Genomic DNA, 18,189 nt, shown 5'->3' on the forward strand with positions numbered 1-18,189 from the left:
AATGCGAAAAGCAGGCGAACGCTGCTGGGACCGTTGCAAGGCAACACTGTGGAGAGCGGCTTGCCCTGCTTCCCCGCTGTACGGTGTACGCAGCCACTGCCTCCAACCTACCGTGCTCTACACGCAGTCGTTGATGCGGATTTGCTTTAGGGACTTGCTTACGTGGTTTCATGCTGACGTGGATACGCACACGCAGCAGGCAACGCCGTCTTCTTCAGACGTCTTTTGTGTCATCCCTCTCTTTCTCTCTGTCCTCGTGGGTCGTTGACGCACGTGAAGTTGCTTTTTATGTGATGTGCGCTTGGAGGGCGGGAGGTGGCTGCCCGCCTGTCATTTCTCATTCCCTCCTCCCTTTAACGCGGTGGACTCGACTGTTTTCCCTGTGGACGGATCTGTTCTCACCCTCTATTTGCGTGCTGCTGCCTCGTCTAGCCTTCGCTCCTTCAACGCGAGAAAGCATCTTCGAGAGGGGGAGTCGGATAGGTGGTGGCAACGCTTCTCGTGTCGCCTCGAGAGTTACAAGCGGCTGCTCCGCTATGCAGCTGTGTGCGTCTCCCTCTCTTTCTCGGTGTACGTGAGCCCTGCTGTGGAGATGGTCGCGCTGGGGGTGAGAGAAGAGATCGAGAGGCTTTCTGATCTCCTGCCGTGGCGACTCCACCGGCCATCCCGTCTCGCTCTGGGTGCCTTATCAGCCTTGTTTATTCTCCCGCGAGCTGACGCTGCGGTGCCTTGGCCCACTGCCCCCCCCTTCCCGCCTCCGTTCTTGAAGGCCTTTCCTCACGTGTGCGTTGGTGTCGTCATTCACTTCGCTCTTTTCATCCTTGACACACAGAGGTAAAGCTGCGCAGGCAGGCACACGCACACAGTCCTACAACTTCAACTGTGCGCGTCTCCGCACGCCGCTCAGTTTCAGATAGAACGCAGCGCTCACACCGTAAGATGCGTCCGACCCACCTATCCCCCTCAAGCATGTACAGCCCGTCTTGCATCCCTTGCGCCCTCTTGCTCTCTGACCCCGCGTTCTCCTTTTGGACCTCTCCCACAAACACACACCACACACACACACCACACCACACCACACCACACCACACCAGTAACCGGTGAACCATGCAAGCCATCACCGCCTCTACGCCGTCGCAGCAGTACAGCGTCGGGGCAGGGATAGAAAAGCCACTCGGGGTCACCACATCCGCGGACTGGATGACCATGTACGAGCGGAAGCCGCATGGAAACAGTACCCTTTTCGAGCTGGAGGCAATGGTTGCCAAGCGCATGGAGTTTCTCGCGTGGGTCGACCAGCAGATCAACTCGCCTCAGGCAAAGAACTTTGATTCCGTGCTCGACGCGATCATTGCGCGTCTGCCGGAAGAACGGCGCTCGAGCGCGGCGACAGATGGGTCGCGGGTTAAGATGATTTCGCTAGGCTATGACGAAACGGCCGCCGGTGGTTGCTCGGATAGGCGATCCTCCTCACGTGGCTCCACTGGAAGCGCCGCTGGTGCCAACCAAGCCGCTAGCATCGTGTTCGCGCCGGAGGAGGATGTCACATCGCACCTGCTTTGCCGCTTCGCCTTCTGCATGAGTGAGCGGTGGCGGGACTGGTTGGTACGGACGGAGCGGGTACTGCTGACGGCCCGCATCAAGATGGAGATGGCGAAGAGGCCCTTCACGTTTCTGGTCGATTTGATGAAGCGCAACGGACTTCCATGCGCGCCGCTGACGGATAAGCAGCTGGCTGACCCGATGCTGCAAGAGTACCTCGAGTACCGCCGCGTGAAGGCGGAAAGCGCGCGCGAGTCGGAGGGGCGGGTGGAGAACTACTACGCCGTCCCTCTCTCCCTGGCCACCCGCCTGATCAAGAAGCGGTACGTGCTGTGCCGTGCTGGTCAGGCCATTCTCTTCCGCGACCAGGTGCAGGAGGTGTTCCTGACGGTTTTCTGTGCCCGCCTGAATCGTGGCCTACACAATGCCTACCTTGCTCGTGTCAAGCAGCAGGCGCTCGAGGAAGAGACCGCCAAGTCCACCGTTATGGCGATGCTGGACGCCTTCTTGCAGCAGTTCATCTCCGACCCGGTGGACACCTTGCAGGAGGGCGTCGCTGGCAGTGTGAGGGCCAGAGATGTGCAGCGGCTGGCCCAGGCTCACTTTCCGCCTTGCATGCGCGCCATCGACTGGCATCTGCGCCGCGAGGGGCACTTGAAGCACCACGGTCGCTTCATGTACGGACTGTTCCTCAAATCCATCGGTCTTTCTCTTGAGGACTCACTGGAGCTGTTCGCCACGCTCATGAAGGTCAAGGGCGGCGGTTCTGTCGAGGCCTTCGCGAAGACGGCGTACGGGTACAACGTGCGACACAACTACGGCATGGAGGGCAAGAAGATGAGCTACAGTTCCGCCTCCTGCGCGACGATCCTTGGCCTGCCGCCGGTGGTGGACCAGCATGACTGCCACGGCTGCCCGTTTCGTTTCCGCGACGAGGGGGCACTGCGGACGATGCTTGGGAAGGAAACTGAAAACCCGAAGGGCTGCGACTATCCCAGCGTGCGACCCACCCCAGGCGACATTGAGGACATCGTCTCCGACAGCAAGGCCCAGCACTACACGCGCGCATGCTACAAGTACTTCATGGCCACTCACCCCGGCGCCCGCCGCGACACCCTCTTTCGGTCTCCATACGAATACTACAGCGTTAGCCTCGAGTTCGAGACGCCGAGCGACGGCACAGAGTCAGCGCGGCCCTCTGCAGTCCCCGGCAAGCGAACGTCCGTGGTGCTCAACGAAGACGTTCTGCGCTTCCGTACGTCTCCGTAAAGCGAATAGGGTGGCGGTGAACGTGTAACGGAAGACAAGACACGAGTGCGCGCAGGTGAAAAGGAAGCGAGGAGGTACACAGAAACAGACATACATAGACGTCGGCTCTTGTTGAGTCGGCATCATAGAGTGCGGCAGCGAGGCAGAGAGAAAGAGCGGCGCGAGAACTTGGCGCCTTGATGGCCGCATCCAACCTGTATTCTGGTAATGCCCAGCTACGCCGACTAGCCAGGGAGGTGGGGGAAAGGGAAAGGGCGAGGAGAAGGCCGCTGGGCTGCGGCAGTGCCGGCCGGTATTGGCGGGCGCGTGCATAGTTAGCTGTTCCCATGTTTTGCCCCTTTCACCCGTGATTTCCGCATCATCTCGCGTGTGGCACTTTCTCGTCTGTCGTGGCGCGTAGCCCCCCCCCCGCTTTGCGCCACGGTTCCATCAGCGTGGTTGTCCGCGTGGTGTGCTTCTTTGTTTCGGGTTGCCTCGCGTGCTGTGCGGTACAACGGCTCGACGGCGGGGTGTGGGTGGGACCAAAAACGCAAGGCTAGTGAATAGGTGTTACCTTCCCGCCTTCGTCGCCCCCCCCCCCTCCCTCCCTCCCTCTCTCTGCGAGTGATGCGGGTGTATTGTCCTGTGTCCCTGTGTGCGTGTGTGTGTGTGCGTGTGTGTGACGGTTCGCACCCGTGTGCCACCTTACAGGCGCGGCAACGGGCACACAGGGACACACAGGGACACGGACGCAGACATCAAGCACACGCAGCATCCACACGCATACGAAATTTTATACTGTTCGCGAAAAGCCGCAAAGACGCTGAAGGCAAGCGCGTGTGCCGGTCGAGGCTCTAGAAAGGGAAGCTCGTACACACTGCCGGCTGTCCCATGCACCCCCCCCCCTTTCTCTATCGCTGAGGAGGATGAACGGCAGTTTCGTCAGGCAACTCTTCCCCAGCCCCGCTGCCATATGCACAGCAACCCGAAATCTTGAATACGCAAGCGCAAATGGGGGTGGCTGTTGAGGTGATAGTCCTACATGCGCCCACCCCCTGCCAGTATACGGGAGGGGTGGCTTAGGGCTCTTCGGTCATCCCCTCCCTTCGTCTCCCCTCTCCCCTTCCCCTAACACCTCCGCACGCGCTTGTGTGCTCCCCTTTTGTCGCTGTGAACGATCCGCAGCTCATAATAGTAATAATAATAAGGGATCATCAATGTTTCGTGCGTGCTGGCTACGGTACTGCGCCGCAGGCGCAGCGACCGGGGGCAGTGGTGGAGTTTCGCCGCCGCCTCGCAAGGATGCTGGGAACTCTAGCGTTTCCGAGCCGCAGGCGAGGAGTGGCAGTAGGCGTCGCTACCGCATCGAGAGTGGGTATGACGGTGCGACAAATTACGACGAGCGTGGCCAGTTCTTCTCCGCCTTCCTCAGCCTCGGTATCATATCGCTGGGGTGCACCTTTCTCTTCGTGCCTCTGTATCGCATGTACTGCGCCCCCACCGGGCGTGGCGCGGATCCGAAGTTCTATACCCCTGACGCGGCCCGCAAGCGTGATGAGCAGGACAAGAGCTACCCGGTTCCCAAGAAGCTGCTGAAGGTCCGCTTCCTTAGCGACGTGGGCAACACAATGCCCATCGCCTTCGTCCCTCTGCAGAGGGAGGTGGAGGTGCTTGTTGGCGAGCCGGCGCTGGCTTTCTACTCCGCGTACAACCGCAGTAATCGCACACTGCTCGGCGTCTCATCCTACACGATTGCGCCACCGGAGGTGACGAACTACCTCAACAAGATCCAGTGTTTCTGCTTCGAAGAGCAGCGCTTCAAGCCGCACGAGTTAGTTGAGATGCCCGTATTCTTTTACATCGATCGCGACTTTCTGAATGACTCGATGGTGAACTGGCTCGATGAGGTGATCGTCAACTACACATTCTTCAACCTCGAAAAGACGAAGGACTACATCTTCCGTCCCAATGCGCGGTAAACAGCGCGCGTGACGGTGGCAACGGATTATCACGCGTGCGACCTTCGGCGCCATCATCGTTTCCTCCCCACGCTCTCCTTCCCCGTCGGCTGCTGCTGCGATGGTAGTCGGTCGCCTCGATGCTGGTGATAGGAGAGGCGGATGGGCGAGCTCGATGCTGCGCGTTCTGGGGAGGGAGGGCTGGGGAGCGGGGGCGGCGAAGCGGCCGAGCAAGAAAGGGGGGGCCAGACATGTCAGCACGTAACTGTGCCCTCAAGTGTAGAGTTTCCTGACAGCTGTCGCTCTAGTTCCTTGACAACCGCCATACACTGTTTGCCCCCTGCCTTGCTGGCATCGCTTTCGTGCGTGTCGCCGCTTCCTCTCCCACCCTCTTCGTGTGTGTGTGTGTGTGTGAGTGGGTGGGTTTGTGGGTGTTTGAGTTGGTGTGTTCGCCCACCGTCCCCGTCTGTGCATTCGGATGGGGTGCTCTCTTGTTGTCGCTGTGGTCGTGTGCCTGTGTGACCTTCGCTTCCTCTGAGCCTTTTCCGTTATAGCGGTTGTCGTCTCCGCCTCTCTTGCCACGGTTGCAGTCACAAAATGAAGAAAACATGCAAAAGCGGGAGTGGCGGGGAGACGGTCCCCCCACCCCCCTCCCCCCTCTCACGGATCACCTCCCTCTTCTGCCCGCCCACCTGCGACTCCTTATCTGCTCCTCTTTACCGCCATTGGCATCCCTACCCTACTCTTTTGGGCACACACACACACACGCAATGCTTACGGCATGTGCACGCGTCTCCGCTGCAGAGAAGCGCTCTCGCAGCACCCCCCCCCGCACCCTCTCTCTCTCTGGGGTCGCATGCATGTGTGTCGGTTAGTGTCTATGTATCCGTTGCCCGCGTAGGGCAGCATCGAACGCCTCATCCTCCTTCCCTAAGGAACAACACCGGTGTTCTTCTCTTCTTCGTCGCCGTCGGTTGGTCTCGTCGTCTTCGAGTCTCGCGTGCGTCTTTGTGTGTTGAGTGGTGGTGAGCGTGTGTGATGACGCACGCACACGCACACACACACACACACACATAAGATGCAAGCGGCGAATCGGGGCCCGCATGTCATCTCCCTCTCCCTCCCTGTTTCATTCGCGGAGGGGGCCGTCCCTTCATTCCACAACTCCGTTGCTGCCGCCTCCCTCCCCTCCCCCCCCCTCTTTTCGCGCGTGCCGGATAAGCACGGAAGGTGCACAGGCGTTTGCAAGCGCACGCATACGCACACACACGCTCATAGAACGATGAAAGGCATGCCGACTCTTGTGATTGGGCGCAAGGAGCTCTTCTCCTTCGCAGACCGCTACAGCTCACGGCGCCTCAGCGACTACAGCAGCCTGGCAGACGGCGAGGTGCTCTGCTGCCTCTTCAACCTCGTCTTCCCCGACCTTCGCATCCGCCCAGCACCCGCGCAGACACACTCCAGCACGCAGCGGGCACACGCTAACTGGGAGCAACTCTTTCGCCGCTTCGCAAGGCTGCACATCCCGCTTGCGTTCCTCGATCCCGCCGCCCTCCGAACCGGCAGTGTCGAGTGCGGCTTCAGTACGCTTGTTCTTTTCTACTTCTTCCATCACCTCTCGAAGCGGCCGGACTTTTCGGCCGAGTTCGCGCTCGACGTGGCCGAGGAAGTGACCACCTACCTGCAGTCGACCGAGTGCATCGCCACCCTGTTGCTAGGGGGCGCACTTCAATGGGCTGCGGTGCCGGAGCCGCTGGCGCAGACGCTGCGCGCGCACCCTTTTTTCCACACAACTGCGGAGGCGGAGATGGCACAGGAGGAGGAGGCTGCCCACACCTATCGCTCGATGTTTGCGCGGCGGCGTACAGGCAGCGCCAACAGTATGCACCACCTCCCTGCGACTCGACGTGCACATTCACGCACGACGGAGCAGCATTCGGGAATCGGCGGCCCGAGCAGCATGAGACCTGCATCCTCCTCCCCACCCTCTGCGGCGTCGTCTTCTACGCCGGGTTTTAAAGGCACGGCGGACTCACCACCGCCGCGGCCACCACTCCGCAACGCAGCTACACAGTCCACTCGCTCCTCCACATCGAGACTGCCGAGCAGCGACGATGTGGACTCGTGTGCCGACCTCTGTCGGCTGGAGCACCAATGCAGCTCTGAAAGGCGGACGCGCAGCGCTGAGGCGTGTGGTGTATCCCAGCCAACGGCCCCAAATCAGCGCAGCTCATCACGACGTAGCGCATCGTCATCGCGCTCATCTAGGAATTCCCATTCCTCGACAATGAGTGCTCTGTCATGTCGGTCCTCCGGCACGGCAAACATGGATGTCGCACAGCCGTCTTGTGTGCCCTACCACTCTGCCTCCTCGGTGAGCGCCGCAACCGGGTCCCGGGGGTCAGCGGTGTCGTCCTTACGCGCACGCGATGCGGCGCTCGAAGCTGCACTGCAGTCAAAGGAGGCAGAGTGCGAGTCACTTCAGATGCAGGTGGCGCAGCTGCTGACTCTTCTCGCCAACACACGCGCTGCCGACACCGCCTCAGCTGCCACCAACGGCGGGAGCCACGTGCGCAGTCCCCGTCCGCGTGCAGCAGCGGCGCAAAGAGGTGACACGGCGGATGGTACGTCCACAGCACGACTGCAGCTGCACTACGCTGACAGCATCGAGGAGCTAGAGACACAGCTGCGCGCCTACCGCGAAGCCGGCGACAAGCGACAAGCGCCGTCGTCTCCCTCTCCCGCACCAGCAGCACCCGCACCCCCACCACCATCAGGAGCTACGATGGACAAGGCTGCGCTGGAGGCGGAGATCGCGGCACTGACGGCGGACATCGTCGACGACGAGACGGGAACTACCGTCGTGGATGTGCATGAGAAGGCGAACCTGCTGCATTGCCTTATGCTGGAGCACCTGCAGGAGGCGCCGCGCAATCGCAAGCAGATGCAGCGATGGCTGTGGTCGATCGTCGCAGCTCACCACACAATGGAGGGGCGGCTGATGGCGGCGGTGGGCCTACTGCGTCTGTGGAGCGCTACGCTCCCGGCCGCTGGTGCTGGTGCGGCCGTGGTCGCGAATTCTTCCGCCGCCAATAGGGAGGCGTGCACGGCGGCACAGCGGAGTCAGTCAACGGTCGCGGCTCCCTTCTCTGCGGCTTCACCGGGTAGCGACTTGGACACTGCTGACAGCGAAGGCGCCTGCCACAAAGAGATGACGGCGTTGCGTAGCGCTCATCATGCGGAACTGGAGGCCCTTCATGCGCGGGAGCACCAGCTGGCGGCAGCACTGCAGGCAGCGCAGGCAAACAACGCCGCAACGGTGCAGCGGGCGGTTCGGCGGGAGCGACTGTGGAAATCACTATGCGCGTCCGTCTACGCAGCGGAGCAAGCTTCCTACGCGATCACGGAATGCCGCACAGCTGAGGAAGTCGAGGAGCGACTGCGTCAGCGGGAAGAGCACTACGGCATCGTAGAGTCGCTCACGCAGCAGCTGGTGGAGGATGGCCAGCAGAAGGTGGCGACGAGCACGCAGCATCAGGAAATAGAGGCGACAACTGGATCGCCTACACCGTGCAGGTCGCTGCAGACGCTCGTGGCACATCTGCAGGAAGAGCGCGCGGAAATCCTCAGAGACGTGGCGCGTCTGCACGATGCGTTGGCGTCCCTGCAAGGGGAGAAGGGTCCCACGGCGTGCGCGGATGTAGTTAAGGTGCCGAAGGCGTCGCTGAGCTTGTCTGCCTACGCGAGCACCGCAGTCGCGCCATTTTTCAGCGATGATCTCCAGAGAAAGTCTGCTGCCGTTGCAGACGGCGGTGCAGCGGGCACGAGCACTGACCGTTACGAGTGCAAGCCGTCGAGTGCAACGTATTCGTCAGGCCCTGTCCGTGCACACCGCGGGCTCACCTCGCTCTTGCAGCTCCGGGAGGGAGAAGAATTCTCGGCATGACCGCGGCAGGTGCTGCTACTTGCGTACTCGTCGTGGCGGATGAAGGGGGGAGGGGACACGCGAACACCTACACTGCCGCGACCCCTTCCTCCCCCCCCCCTCACCACAGTTCTCGGATGTCACATGAGCATAGACAGTCTAATAGACGTATTGCAGCCCCTCTCACGCTCTGTATTTTGGGGTGATGGGGGCGAAGCGTGTGCGGCTGTTCTCATAGATGGCAGTGCCTCCCGTTGTGTGTGTACAAGGCTGACCTGAGCCGCCTCTTGCTTTCCCCAGCGAGTGCCGTCAGCTCCCGCTGCGCGCATTTATTCCATGGCGGCAGCGGCGGCCGTTTCCGGCGTCCAGCTGTCCTTTCCTACTCTCTCAGGCCCTACAATAGTTTGTGGCGCGCCTGCCCACCCTCTTCTCCATCTCGCTGTGTGCTGCCCCTCAGTCAAGTGTGTACGATGCACCTGCGCACGCTTCTTCCAACGCTTCATTTCATTGCTGCTTCTCCTCCTCCAACCCCGATGCCTCTCCCTAGGGCTTCTACACAGGACACACCCGCTAAGACACTAGTCCAAGTGGTGCCGGCGACTCGAGTGGACAGCGACACGCAGGGGTCTGAGGGTCTCTCTCTCTCCGTGTACGCCAGCATGCAGATACACAATACGACCGTGCTACGCGCAGAGATCAACCGCCTGCACTCGCGTTGGCCACACCACCACAACAACAAACAAGGTCTCGGTTAGTGGACACAGCAAAGGCCGGAAGGGCGCATGTCAGTGACCGCAAGCAGCAGCCGGGGCTCTGGTGGGTCGGAGGAGGTCGAAGTCTGCGGTCGCGGCCGTGGCATTCGATGCATTGACCTGCCCGCCGTCTTTTCTACTCCCCAAGAGTGTGAGATGCTCGCTGTTATTACCGCCTTTGACCTTTCTCGAAATGAACTGCAGGAGCTGACAAGCCTGCAGCCGCTCCGCTCCCTCACTCGCCTCAACGCGAGCTACAATCGCATTTCTCTTGTCGACGGGCTGCCGCTGAGCTTGACGCAGCTGAACCTCGCGCACAACAAACTCGAACACCTCGACTGTGTCAGCCAACTCGTGCACCTACGGGAGTTGGATGTGAGCTTCAATCGGCTCACGAGTCTCGTCGGTCTGCACTCGCGCGTTCCCCTGGAAGTGCTGCGCGCCGACGACAACCGCATCGACCGCACAAGTGGCCTGAAGGAGCTGCGCTCGTTGCGTATGGCATCCTTGAGCAACAACTACGTTGAAGACGTGGATGAGTTGTTGTTTGTCTCCACCACGCCGTCCCTGCAGCTGCTGAACTTGGTGGGCAACCCGGTCACTCGTGCACGGCGGTATCGGCAAACCCTGGCGGAGCTGCAGCCGTCTCTCGTTTCGCTGGATGGTGCGCCCCTGACGCGCGCCGCGGACTACGAGAACGCCGCGCAGACATATCGGGTAAGCAGCACTGCTGTCCCCCCGGCTGCAGCACACACACCTCTGCCGTTGGCGACGCCGAAGATGGCAACGACAAGGTCGCAGCGCGCACTCGCTCAAGGTCGGCACGACTCGGCGAGGGAACCGCTCGCGACCGTGAAGGCGCCGGCGACACTCTCTGCAGGAGTAATGAGCGTGTGCAGCAGCGTCAGCGGCTCGCCGTCGCGCCGAGGTCGCTGCGGCGGCGCCGCACAGTCAGTCGCTGCGAACGCATCTATCGGTGTCTCATCGATTACTCTTGACAACTCCCCCAACGAGCGTCCTCGCGGACAGCCGCCGCAGCCGGTAAGGCGAGCCACGGCAAATCCTACAACCGCACACCCTCATCAACCCGCGATGGCGGTGTCGCGTGGCGCACTGTCGGGGCCTAGAAGCGCTTGCGCAGAGCCGTGCCACAATCACTCAGCGGCAGCAGAGCCACCGCAGCACCCTCGTGGATCACCTGCCCGTGCGGAGGAGCGCACTGAGGACGCGAATGACACCGACGGTGATGTGCCGCCTGTAGTGGAGGACTCTTGTCGTGGTTGCCGGGTGGTGGACGCCTCTGTGCGCACTCCAGAGCAGGCCCATCGGCAAGTCGGGTATGCCTCTCTGCACGCCACCCCCGCCACAGGCGGTGCAGCCGAACGCCTCCGCAGCGGTGGGCGAGTCCGTCCCTTCCCCTCGCCTGCCTCGCCGCAGCGCTGTGCGGCATCGCAGCAGGACTTGGACTCCACCACCGCCCAGCTACATGACAGCCTCGTGGCGAAGGAACAGCTAGAGAAGGAGTGTCAGACGCTTCGGCGGGCGTGCAAGCGCGCGGAGGGACAGCTGGCTGAGGCGCGGCGCGTAATCTCGCAGCAGCTGGCGGAGCTGTCGCAGCTGCGACTCGAGCGCGACGCCCTGCGAGAGAGCGAGGGAACCATACTCGAGCGTCTTGAGAAAGAGAAGCGATCGGGTCGCACGCGCGCTTCGCACCACAGCGACGAAGTGGCAACGCTACAGACACAGTACGAGCGCATGAAGACCTTCTACGAAACACAGCTCGCCGACACACGGCGCGAGCTGGCGGCGGAGCGGGCCCGTCTTCTGCGGCTCAGCAACAATGGCAGCTGCGGCGAGCGGGCAGCGGCGGCCACGGACCGTGTTGATGTGGCAGAGAGAGGCCAAAGGTCGCCCTTGGCTGACGAGGGACAGCGTGCGGTAGCACCAGCAGAGAATGGGACGAGCGAACTCCCTGCAGCTGCCTCTGCGAATCCCTTGCGCTCTCTGTCGCCAGCGTCTCGCTCTGCTTCTTCGTCGCCTCCCAAGACGAGGGATCATGGACCCGGCGGTGCGGCCCCGTCGATAGACGCTGTAGCGCAGCAGCTCACCTCGTGGTTGTACGCGAGTCTCACAGGCGACGGGCACGCAGCTGAGGGCGACGAAGGCGTGGTTGCCACTGCTGTTGTGAGCGAGCTGCGCCGATCTCTTCTTCGCGATCCGTCTGCATCGACGGCGCGGGCACATGCGGATCAGGCGTCGCAGCCGCAGGAATCGGCGGATGCTGCCAAGGACAGCGTGGGAACGACAGCCACGGCTGTGCGGCGTATCCTTGAGACGTTTATTTCCGAACACATCGGTCAGCTGGCGGGACCTCCACAGCAGATTGTCGACAGGAGCGCACCTGTTCAATCGCCAACCGTCGCGGCAGCTGCGGTGGATGCACCAACGCCAGTTGACGCTGGCGGTAGTGCTCCGTCGCAAGCACGCGAAGCGGTGAAGCACATCGAGGCTGGCGAGCCAGCTGTGGCGTGCCTCCTCCCTTCACGGCTTCCTTCATCTCCTCGGTGCTCTTCAGCAGTGCCGACACACATCTCGGTGGACAAGGACGACGACGATGACGCCGATACCGACGCAGAGTTGACGGTGGTGATCTCGCCGCCGGCGTCGTGCGCTGTCGCTGGCATCGACCAAAGTGTAGCGGTGGCGGCTCTGCCCGCGCCTCCCCGACTCCCTGCATCGGCACACAACAAGCGCGTGAACGCGGCGAAGGCGTTTCTGAAGGGGATGGAGTCGCTGTTGGACAGCTAAGGTGGGTCATCGTGCGGGATGCGGTGGACAGGCGGCATACGTCAGCCTGTTGTCGCTGCGAGGTCGATATGGTTGTGAAACGCCGAAGCTGGTGCGCGCACGGGCACTGGCGGTGTCTGGCGGCGGTCGTTTGGGTCGCGCGCGGGGGGTAGGAGGGGGAGGGGTGTTATCGATGTGAGCAGAGCAACAGCGACAACGCGCAGAAAAAAAAGAACGAGGTCAGAGAGCGCCTCTCCCCCGCACCACCGGCATCGCTATGGTCCCTCCTCCGCGCGTGTGACCCTTCTGGGGCAGTGGCGCGTGTGGGGAGTGGCCCATGTTGTGGTTGACGGGAGGGGTGGTGGGAACACATAGAAAGCAGTTGAAAGGAGCAACATGAGAATCGCAGCATAGCGCGAGAGCGAGCTAGCGCTGCGGAACCGCTGCTGTGTTACAGGTTTCAAGATAGAGCGCGGTGATACGGGATCGCATCGATTGGCGGCGCTCACGGCCGCGGTTGAACGGGAGCAGACGGAGAAGGGGGAAGCGCTGCGTCTGCGTGTCTGTATGCGTGTGCAACCGGTCGCTCATGCGTGCTGGGGGGGGGAGTCACCCGTGTGCAGCGTGCGGTCTCCTCGAGTCCTCGTGTGATGCACCTTTGTGGTTTTTGCACGCGCCACGACGACTCCATGTGGTCGTCTCGTCGAGTCGAGTTTCGCTCCGACTCCCCTCTGCCCTCTCGCTCGAGCCTGCCTCGCGAGCATGTTGGTCGCACAATGCATGTGTCAAGCGCGGCGTACACACGCGCGTATGAGTGGCAGCGCGCACTAAATAGCTGCACTGGCGACTTCTCTTCTTCCCTCGCGCGCTGCCTTCCTCTACGGGCGCTGTGTCGTCGCCCCAACAACGTCCCCAGGACCCTAACCCACACCAGCAAGCACCCTCACCCTCTTCTTCTCTCACATCCCCGTCTACCTCTCTCGCACGCCGCGCGCACAAGAGCACCACCACCTTCTCGCTGTAGTCGTTCTACGCTGATGTCGGTGCCGTACGAGGAGAAGGCGTTTCCCCCGCTGAAGGGCCTGCACATCCGTCCCATGAACGACTCGCGCCTGTGCGAGCGTATCAAGGTGCTGGACGACTACTGCTTTCCGGTGAAGTACACAGAGAGCTACTACAACGATTACGTCCGCAACAGCTTTCACGAGTTCAACCAGCTCGCCTTCTACCACGACATCCTTGTCGGCTCCATCACGTGCCGCCTAGAGAAAACGGCCACGGATGGCGAGCACGTCCTCTACATCATGACCATTGGAGTTCTGGAGGCGTACCGCCATCTTCGCATCGGCTCCCGGCTGCTGCAGACGGTTTTGTCGGCCGTGCACAACGACACCCGCAACCGCATCGTGGCGGTCACGCTGCACGTCCAGGTCGGATCGCCAGCGCTGAAGCTCTACCGCCAGTTCAACTTTGAGGAGGTGCAGCTGGTGGAGAACTACTACACCGACCTCGACGAGTGCAACGCCATTCTGCTGCGCCGCGTCGTGCCGCAGCCGCACTTCGAGCATCACAAGAAATTCAAGTAAGCAGTAATTATACTCTTCATGTGTGCGTGGCAGCCGCCGGTGGCATTCACTACGCGCGTGTGCCTGTGTGATTGAGGGACAAAGGATGGCAGGGGAGTGGGGTCGCCGCGTGTGGCCGTGGGCGTGTCGGTGTGTCTGCGATGGTGCCCGACGTCACGGCATCCTGCAGCTCGATAATGGGGCGATCATTGCGAAAAGGCGAGAATGCCGCCCTCACCCCTTCAACTCACACTTTGCGAAGACGGCTCACCGTTGCGAGCACCCGAGGAGTTGTGTCGCGGCGAGTGCACAGCCACACCCACGCCCCTGTGTGCACGCACACGCACACACCCGCGCACCTCCCGCGTTTTTTTTTTCATGTTGACGTACGCCAGCGACAGTCGCTTCGAAAGCAAAGCATGAACGAAGTGAAGGATGGTGCGCCGGTGCGCTGGCGTGTGCGTGCACTCCCCTCCCCCCTCAGCGCTTGTCTCGCTCCCTTTCGCACCTTCCGGGGTGTGTCTTCGAGAGAGAGAGAGGGGGCGGGGATGACTGGGGTACACTTTCTATGAAAGCCCCACGCCGATGTACTTGGTCTAGTGTGTGTAGCGTACCGCAAGCGCCGGCACTGCCATGCCCCTCCCCCCATTCTGTTGTCCATCCATCCCTCCCCTGCTGCACCCTCTGTCGCTCTTCTCTGCACCGTCACTTTATTTCGAACGGATGCTGCCTGTGCGCTGCGCTGCCCCCCCCCCCTCGCGCGTCTTCGTGTTCATGCACCGCCGCCGCCGCCGTCTTGTCTTCACGTGTCCATTCAGCCACCCTAACCGTTTGCGAGCTCGACAGCAGCGCTCCCCTGCGCCTCCACCCATCCCTCAACCCCGACGCGGTTTTATTCACGCACATGCCGTACTACCCCTCCGGGGAGGGCCGTGAGTCGTACATCACGGGCATCCGCCCTGGTGGTCGGTACGGCGCTGTGCACGACGTGGAGAAACGCCGCGACAACCTGCCGGACAACGTCTTCCACTACATCAAGGAGGCCGTGCAGCGTGAGGAGCGGCTGCGCTGCAACGAAGAAGAGGAGCGTGCCCGCATTCGCTTAGAGATGTTTGCCAAGAAGCCCGGCCAGCATCGCGGCAGTGGTGCCACGCTCGCAGCCGCGGCCAGCGGTGGTGCTGAGCAGTCCGTGGCGATTTCGCAGCTGGAGTGTGAGACGCTGACTCGCGAGCGGCGTGCCGCCTTGCAGGAACTCTACCAGCGCGAGCGCAAGGAGTGGGAGATACAGCTTGGCGCACGCGGACTCGCCACTCATCGCACGTAGTGGAAGCGGCAGCATGCGGCGCAATGTCATCACCCCCTCTCTGTCCCTCCGTCCGTTGTCGGTGTGTGTATTATCAGTTCTTCGTCGCCCGCTCGGTCGTGTTGCGCGCAGTCGGCTGCTACTCGCCAACACGTCGTCGTGCGCAATGGTGCGCTCCTGCTGCTGCGTTCCCTGCATGCACAGTCAGTCTCTCCATGCCCTTTTGGCTCTCTCGAGCCCTGTGGCCGTGGGCACGGCCCGCCGTGATTCTTCTGTGAGCATGCACGCCTGCGCGTGTTGCCGACAGATGGGAAGGAGAGGAGCTGAGAGAGAGAGAGAAAGGGAGGAGCGGCTGGAGGGGGGGGGGCGACGCGAAGGAGGCAGCAATGGTGCGCCACCGTCTCCCGCCGCCGTCGCCTTACTTACTGACTGCTTTTCCTCCGCATGTTTGCTTGCGCGGCAAAGCCTGCCACGTGCGGGCTGCGCCACCGTCCTCGCGCCCCCCTCCCCCTCCCTCCCTCCCTCCCTCCTCCCTACTGCCCACCATGTAGATTAGTTCTTTGTGAGGCAGCCGTTGCGACGAAGGCGGTGGAGGAGCGGAGCGCTGAACCTGCATGTGCTGTAGCATATTCGCATCATCGAACACACACGCATAAACGAAGGACCAGCGGTCAATGGTGCTGCTCATCTCCGGCAACCATCACCACAGAATGACGTGCAGCTGGGACGATCATGAATCTCTGTGCTTGGCTACGAGCCATAGTGAATGGAGAGAGGCACGCTTGCTGATCTCTCTGCTCTCCACCCATCAACTCGTTGAAGTGCCGCCCCTCTCGTGGCGGGAATGTATGGGTGTATACGACCTCGAGGAGCTTGCTAGGGCGCGTACAGTCGAAGGGACTGAACAGAGAGAACGAGAGAAGCGCAGGGTAGAAGAGAAGGTCTTCGGGCCTCCTCGCCTTCTTCTGAGCTCTTCCTCTCTCTCTCTCTCCCTCTCTCTCTCTCCCCTACCACTTGACTCCCTTGGCGTCGTACGCAGCCCCTCCGTCGTCGTCTCCCATGGGGTGTGTGGTCAAAGTCGTGGATACGCCCGTTTGCCCCTTCCCGAACGCCTCCGTTGTATTGCTTTTCTCTGTTCGCTCGTTCTCTCTCGCTCGATCGCCACCTCAGCTGTCTCCGGCCGCTGGCGCAGTAACACAAGCTCGCGCGCGTGGTTTCGGTGGCTTGCCTCACTCCAGGAACCACGTACCCGCTTCCCGCTGCTCTCGTCGCTCGCCGATGACCGCACCAGCGTCGCACTATACCTTTGCGAATCTCAAGAAGCTGGGGCTCTGTGCCCCGCAGGTGGCCCTTTCCCGCCAGCCCCGGCTCCGCCCGCATGTCGGCCACTTGAATGGCCTGGTGTACCCGCTGCCGTACTACGCCATGTGGCGCGGCAACCATGACAAGTACACGTACAACCAGGCAACACCGGCGCGCTGGGGTGAGGGGAATACGAACACCATGTACCATCAGCACTACGCCCACGCCAAGTGCCCCACCGACTACGGCCGCGGCGGCCGCGAGTTTCAGTTTCTCTCCGTGAAGCGAGGCAAGCTGAAGCGCAAGCCGTTGCCGACGGTGCAGTACGTCGACCCGAACTCAAAGCCGCAGTGGGTCTTCAAATCGTGGCACAACCCGCTCTCGGCGCCGAGCATGTGGGAAAGGGAGGTCCAGTACCCGGAGCACACGCCGGCGCACACGGGTGCTAAGCGGCCGCTTGCCGTGGTGGCGCCCAAGACGAGTCACAAGCATCTCTTCCTCATGCACATGGAGAAGGTGACTGTGACGGTGTCGCCGCTGCTCTTCGGCTACGGGCATACCCTGCAGAAGGCCGCCCTCGACTTTTACCGCCGCGGCCTCAGCGCCCGCTCGCCTTTCCCGAGCGACAAGATGTTCCTCTACTACTCCATCGACCACATAACCCCGAAGATCGAGGTGACGTGGCTGGACGGCAGCGTCTACGTACCGCCGCTGATCGAGGGCGTCAAGGCGCAGGACTTGATTCAGATGGTGATGGAGCAGGCGTGGCTGGCAGCGGACCGTATGAGCGCTGAGGGCCGCGTGCTGAACCCGATCGCGATCGACGACTATAAGTGGGAGCAGCTGATCGCCTTTAAGCAGAAGCGGGCGAAAGGTGCGGAGGCGGCAAAGGGCGGCGCGAAGAAGAAGTGACTTGCGCACGTGTATGAGGCGCCCGCGTTGCCGCCACCGCCGCCGCCGCCATCGGAGAAAGGAAAAAAAAAGATGTGCGGATGGCGCTGCTTTGGGCGCGTGTGCGTGCTCGCCGGCTTACTCTCTCTCTCTCTCTCTCGCATAGAGTATGGGTGTATTGTGTGTGTGTGTGTGTGTATGGAGGGGTGCAAGGGATGGTGTAGGCGTTGATGGTGTTTGGTGCATTGGCCATGACGTGGCTTCTTGGATGGGGTTATGATAGCGAAGGCTTGGGGGGTAGGCGGCAGTAGAGGAAGGTGAGCAGCGGAGGTGGGGGAGGGGAGGCGTGACGGCATGCTTGAGCAGTGCTCTCACGCGGTCTTCTTCCCCCCCCCTGCTCGCCCCTCCGCCTCGTCCATCTCCGTCTCTCCATCAGACGTGTACACACAGACTTGGGGCCCGAACCCAACCCTCCTGACCAACTTCTTCATCAAGGTCTATCGCTCTTACCGGGGTGCTGTGGCGCTGGAAGAGCAGCTGCAGCGAGCTCGCGTCTCTCTCCCTCTTCTTGTCCTTTTGCGACCATACCAATGCGCACGACTCGGTGTGGTGCGTGTCGTGCGTCATTTTGAGCGGGCGATGGCGCGGCCCCAGGTGCGTTCACGCGCATACATGCGTCCTCACATGCTCGACTTTACGTACTCTCCCATCCACCCCTCTGTCTCCGTCTCTGTCTCTCTCTCTCTCTCTCTCTCTCTCATGGACAACCCGCTGCAACCTTGTGGTGTGCCTAACCGCCTCCCTCCCTCCCTCCTCCCTCATTGTTTTTCCATGAGAGAGGTCATCCTGCACACACGAAACACGTATCGTCTGCGCCCCTCCCCCTCTCGCCTCGCGACTCATACGCATAAACAGA

The 18,189-nt window shown here is 61.7% G+C and overlaps 7 protein-coding genes across 7 annotated transcripts; all 7 read left to right on the forward strand.

The window, feature by feature from the left end:
* Positions 1–1,107: 1,107 nt before the first annotated feature.
* On the forward strand, positions 1,108–2,811 carry LMJF_03_0090 (putative DNA primase large subunit; the record flags this gene model as incomplete). Its single annotated transcript, XM_003721639.1, has 1 exon — positions 1,108–2,811. One exon carries the CDS (start codon positions 1,108–1,110, stop codon positions 2,809–2,811), a length of 1,704 nt encoding a protein of 567 aa, XP_003721687.1.
* A 1,463-nt stretch (positions 2,812–4,274) lies between these two features.
* LMJF_03_0100 (putative cytochrome c oxidase assembly protein) lies at positions 4,275–4,769 on the forward strand (the record flags this gene model as incomplete). The annotated part of the gene is made up of 1 exon (XM_003721640.1): positions 4,275–4,769. One exon carries the CDS (start codon positions 4,275–4,277, stop codon positions 4,767–4,769), a length of 495 nt encoding a protein of 164 aa, XP_003721688.1.
* Positions 4,770–5,826: 1,057 nt separating this feature from the next.
* On the forward strand, positions 5,827–8,694 carry LMJF_03_0110 (conserved hypothetical protein; the record flags this gene model as incomplete). Its single annotated transcript, XM_003721641.1, has 1 exon — positions 5,827–8,694. One exon carries the CDS (start codon positions 5,827–5,829, stop codon positions 8,692–8,694), a length of 2,868 nt encoding a protein of 955 aa, XP_003721689.1.
* A 761-nt stretch (positions 8,695–9,455) lies between these two features.
* Positions 9,456–12,233, forward strand: LMJF_03_0120 (conserved hypothetical protein; the record flags this gene model as incomplete). Its single annotated transcript, XM_003721642.1, has 1 exon — positions 9,456–12,233. One exon carries the CDS (start codon positions 9,456–9,458, stop codon positions 12,231–12,233), a length of 2,778 nt encoding a protein of 925 aa, XP_003721690.1.
* A 1,016-nt stretch (positions 12,234–13,249) lies between these two features.
* LMJF_03_0130 (putative acetyltransferase) lies at positions 13,250–13,798 on the forward strand (the record flags this gene model as incomplete). The annotated part of the gene is made up of 1 exon (XM_003721643.1): positions 13,250–13,798. The coding sequence occupies one exon, from the start codon at positions 13,250–13,252 to the stop codon at positions 13,796–13,798; it is 549 nt and encodes a 182-aa protein (XP_003721691.1).
* Positions 13,799–14,681: 883 nt separating this feature from the next.
* LMJF_03_0140 (conserved hypothetical protein) lies at positions 14,682–15,101 on the forward strand (the record flags this gene model as incomplete). Its single annotated transcript, XM_003721644.1, has 1 exon — positions 14,682–15,101. The coding sequence occupies one exon, from the start codon at positions 14,682–14,684 to the stop codon at positions 15,099–15,101; it is 420 nt and encodes a 139-aa protein (XP_003721692.1).
* Positions 15,102–16,358: 1,257 nt separating this feature from the next.
* LMJF_03_0150 (conserved hypothetical protein) lies at positions 16,359–17,294 on the forward strand (the record flags this gene model as incomplete). The annotated part of the gene is made up of 1 exon (XM_003721645.1): positions 16,359–17,294. One exon carries the CDS (start codon positions 16,359–16,361, stop codon positions 17,292–17,294), a length of 936 nt encoding a protein of 311 aa, XP_003721693.1.
* Positions 17,295–18,189: the final 895 nt, after the last annotated feature.

This window comes from Leishmania major, chromosome 3 (assembly GCF_000002725.2).
Source record: "Leishmania major strain Friedlin complete genome, chromosome 3".
Classification (NCBI taxonomy): domain Eukaryota; phylum Euglenozoa; class Kinetoplastea; order Trypanosomatida; family Trypanosomatidae; genus Leishmania; species Leishmania major.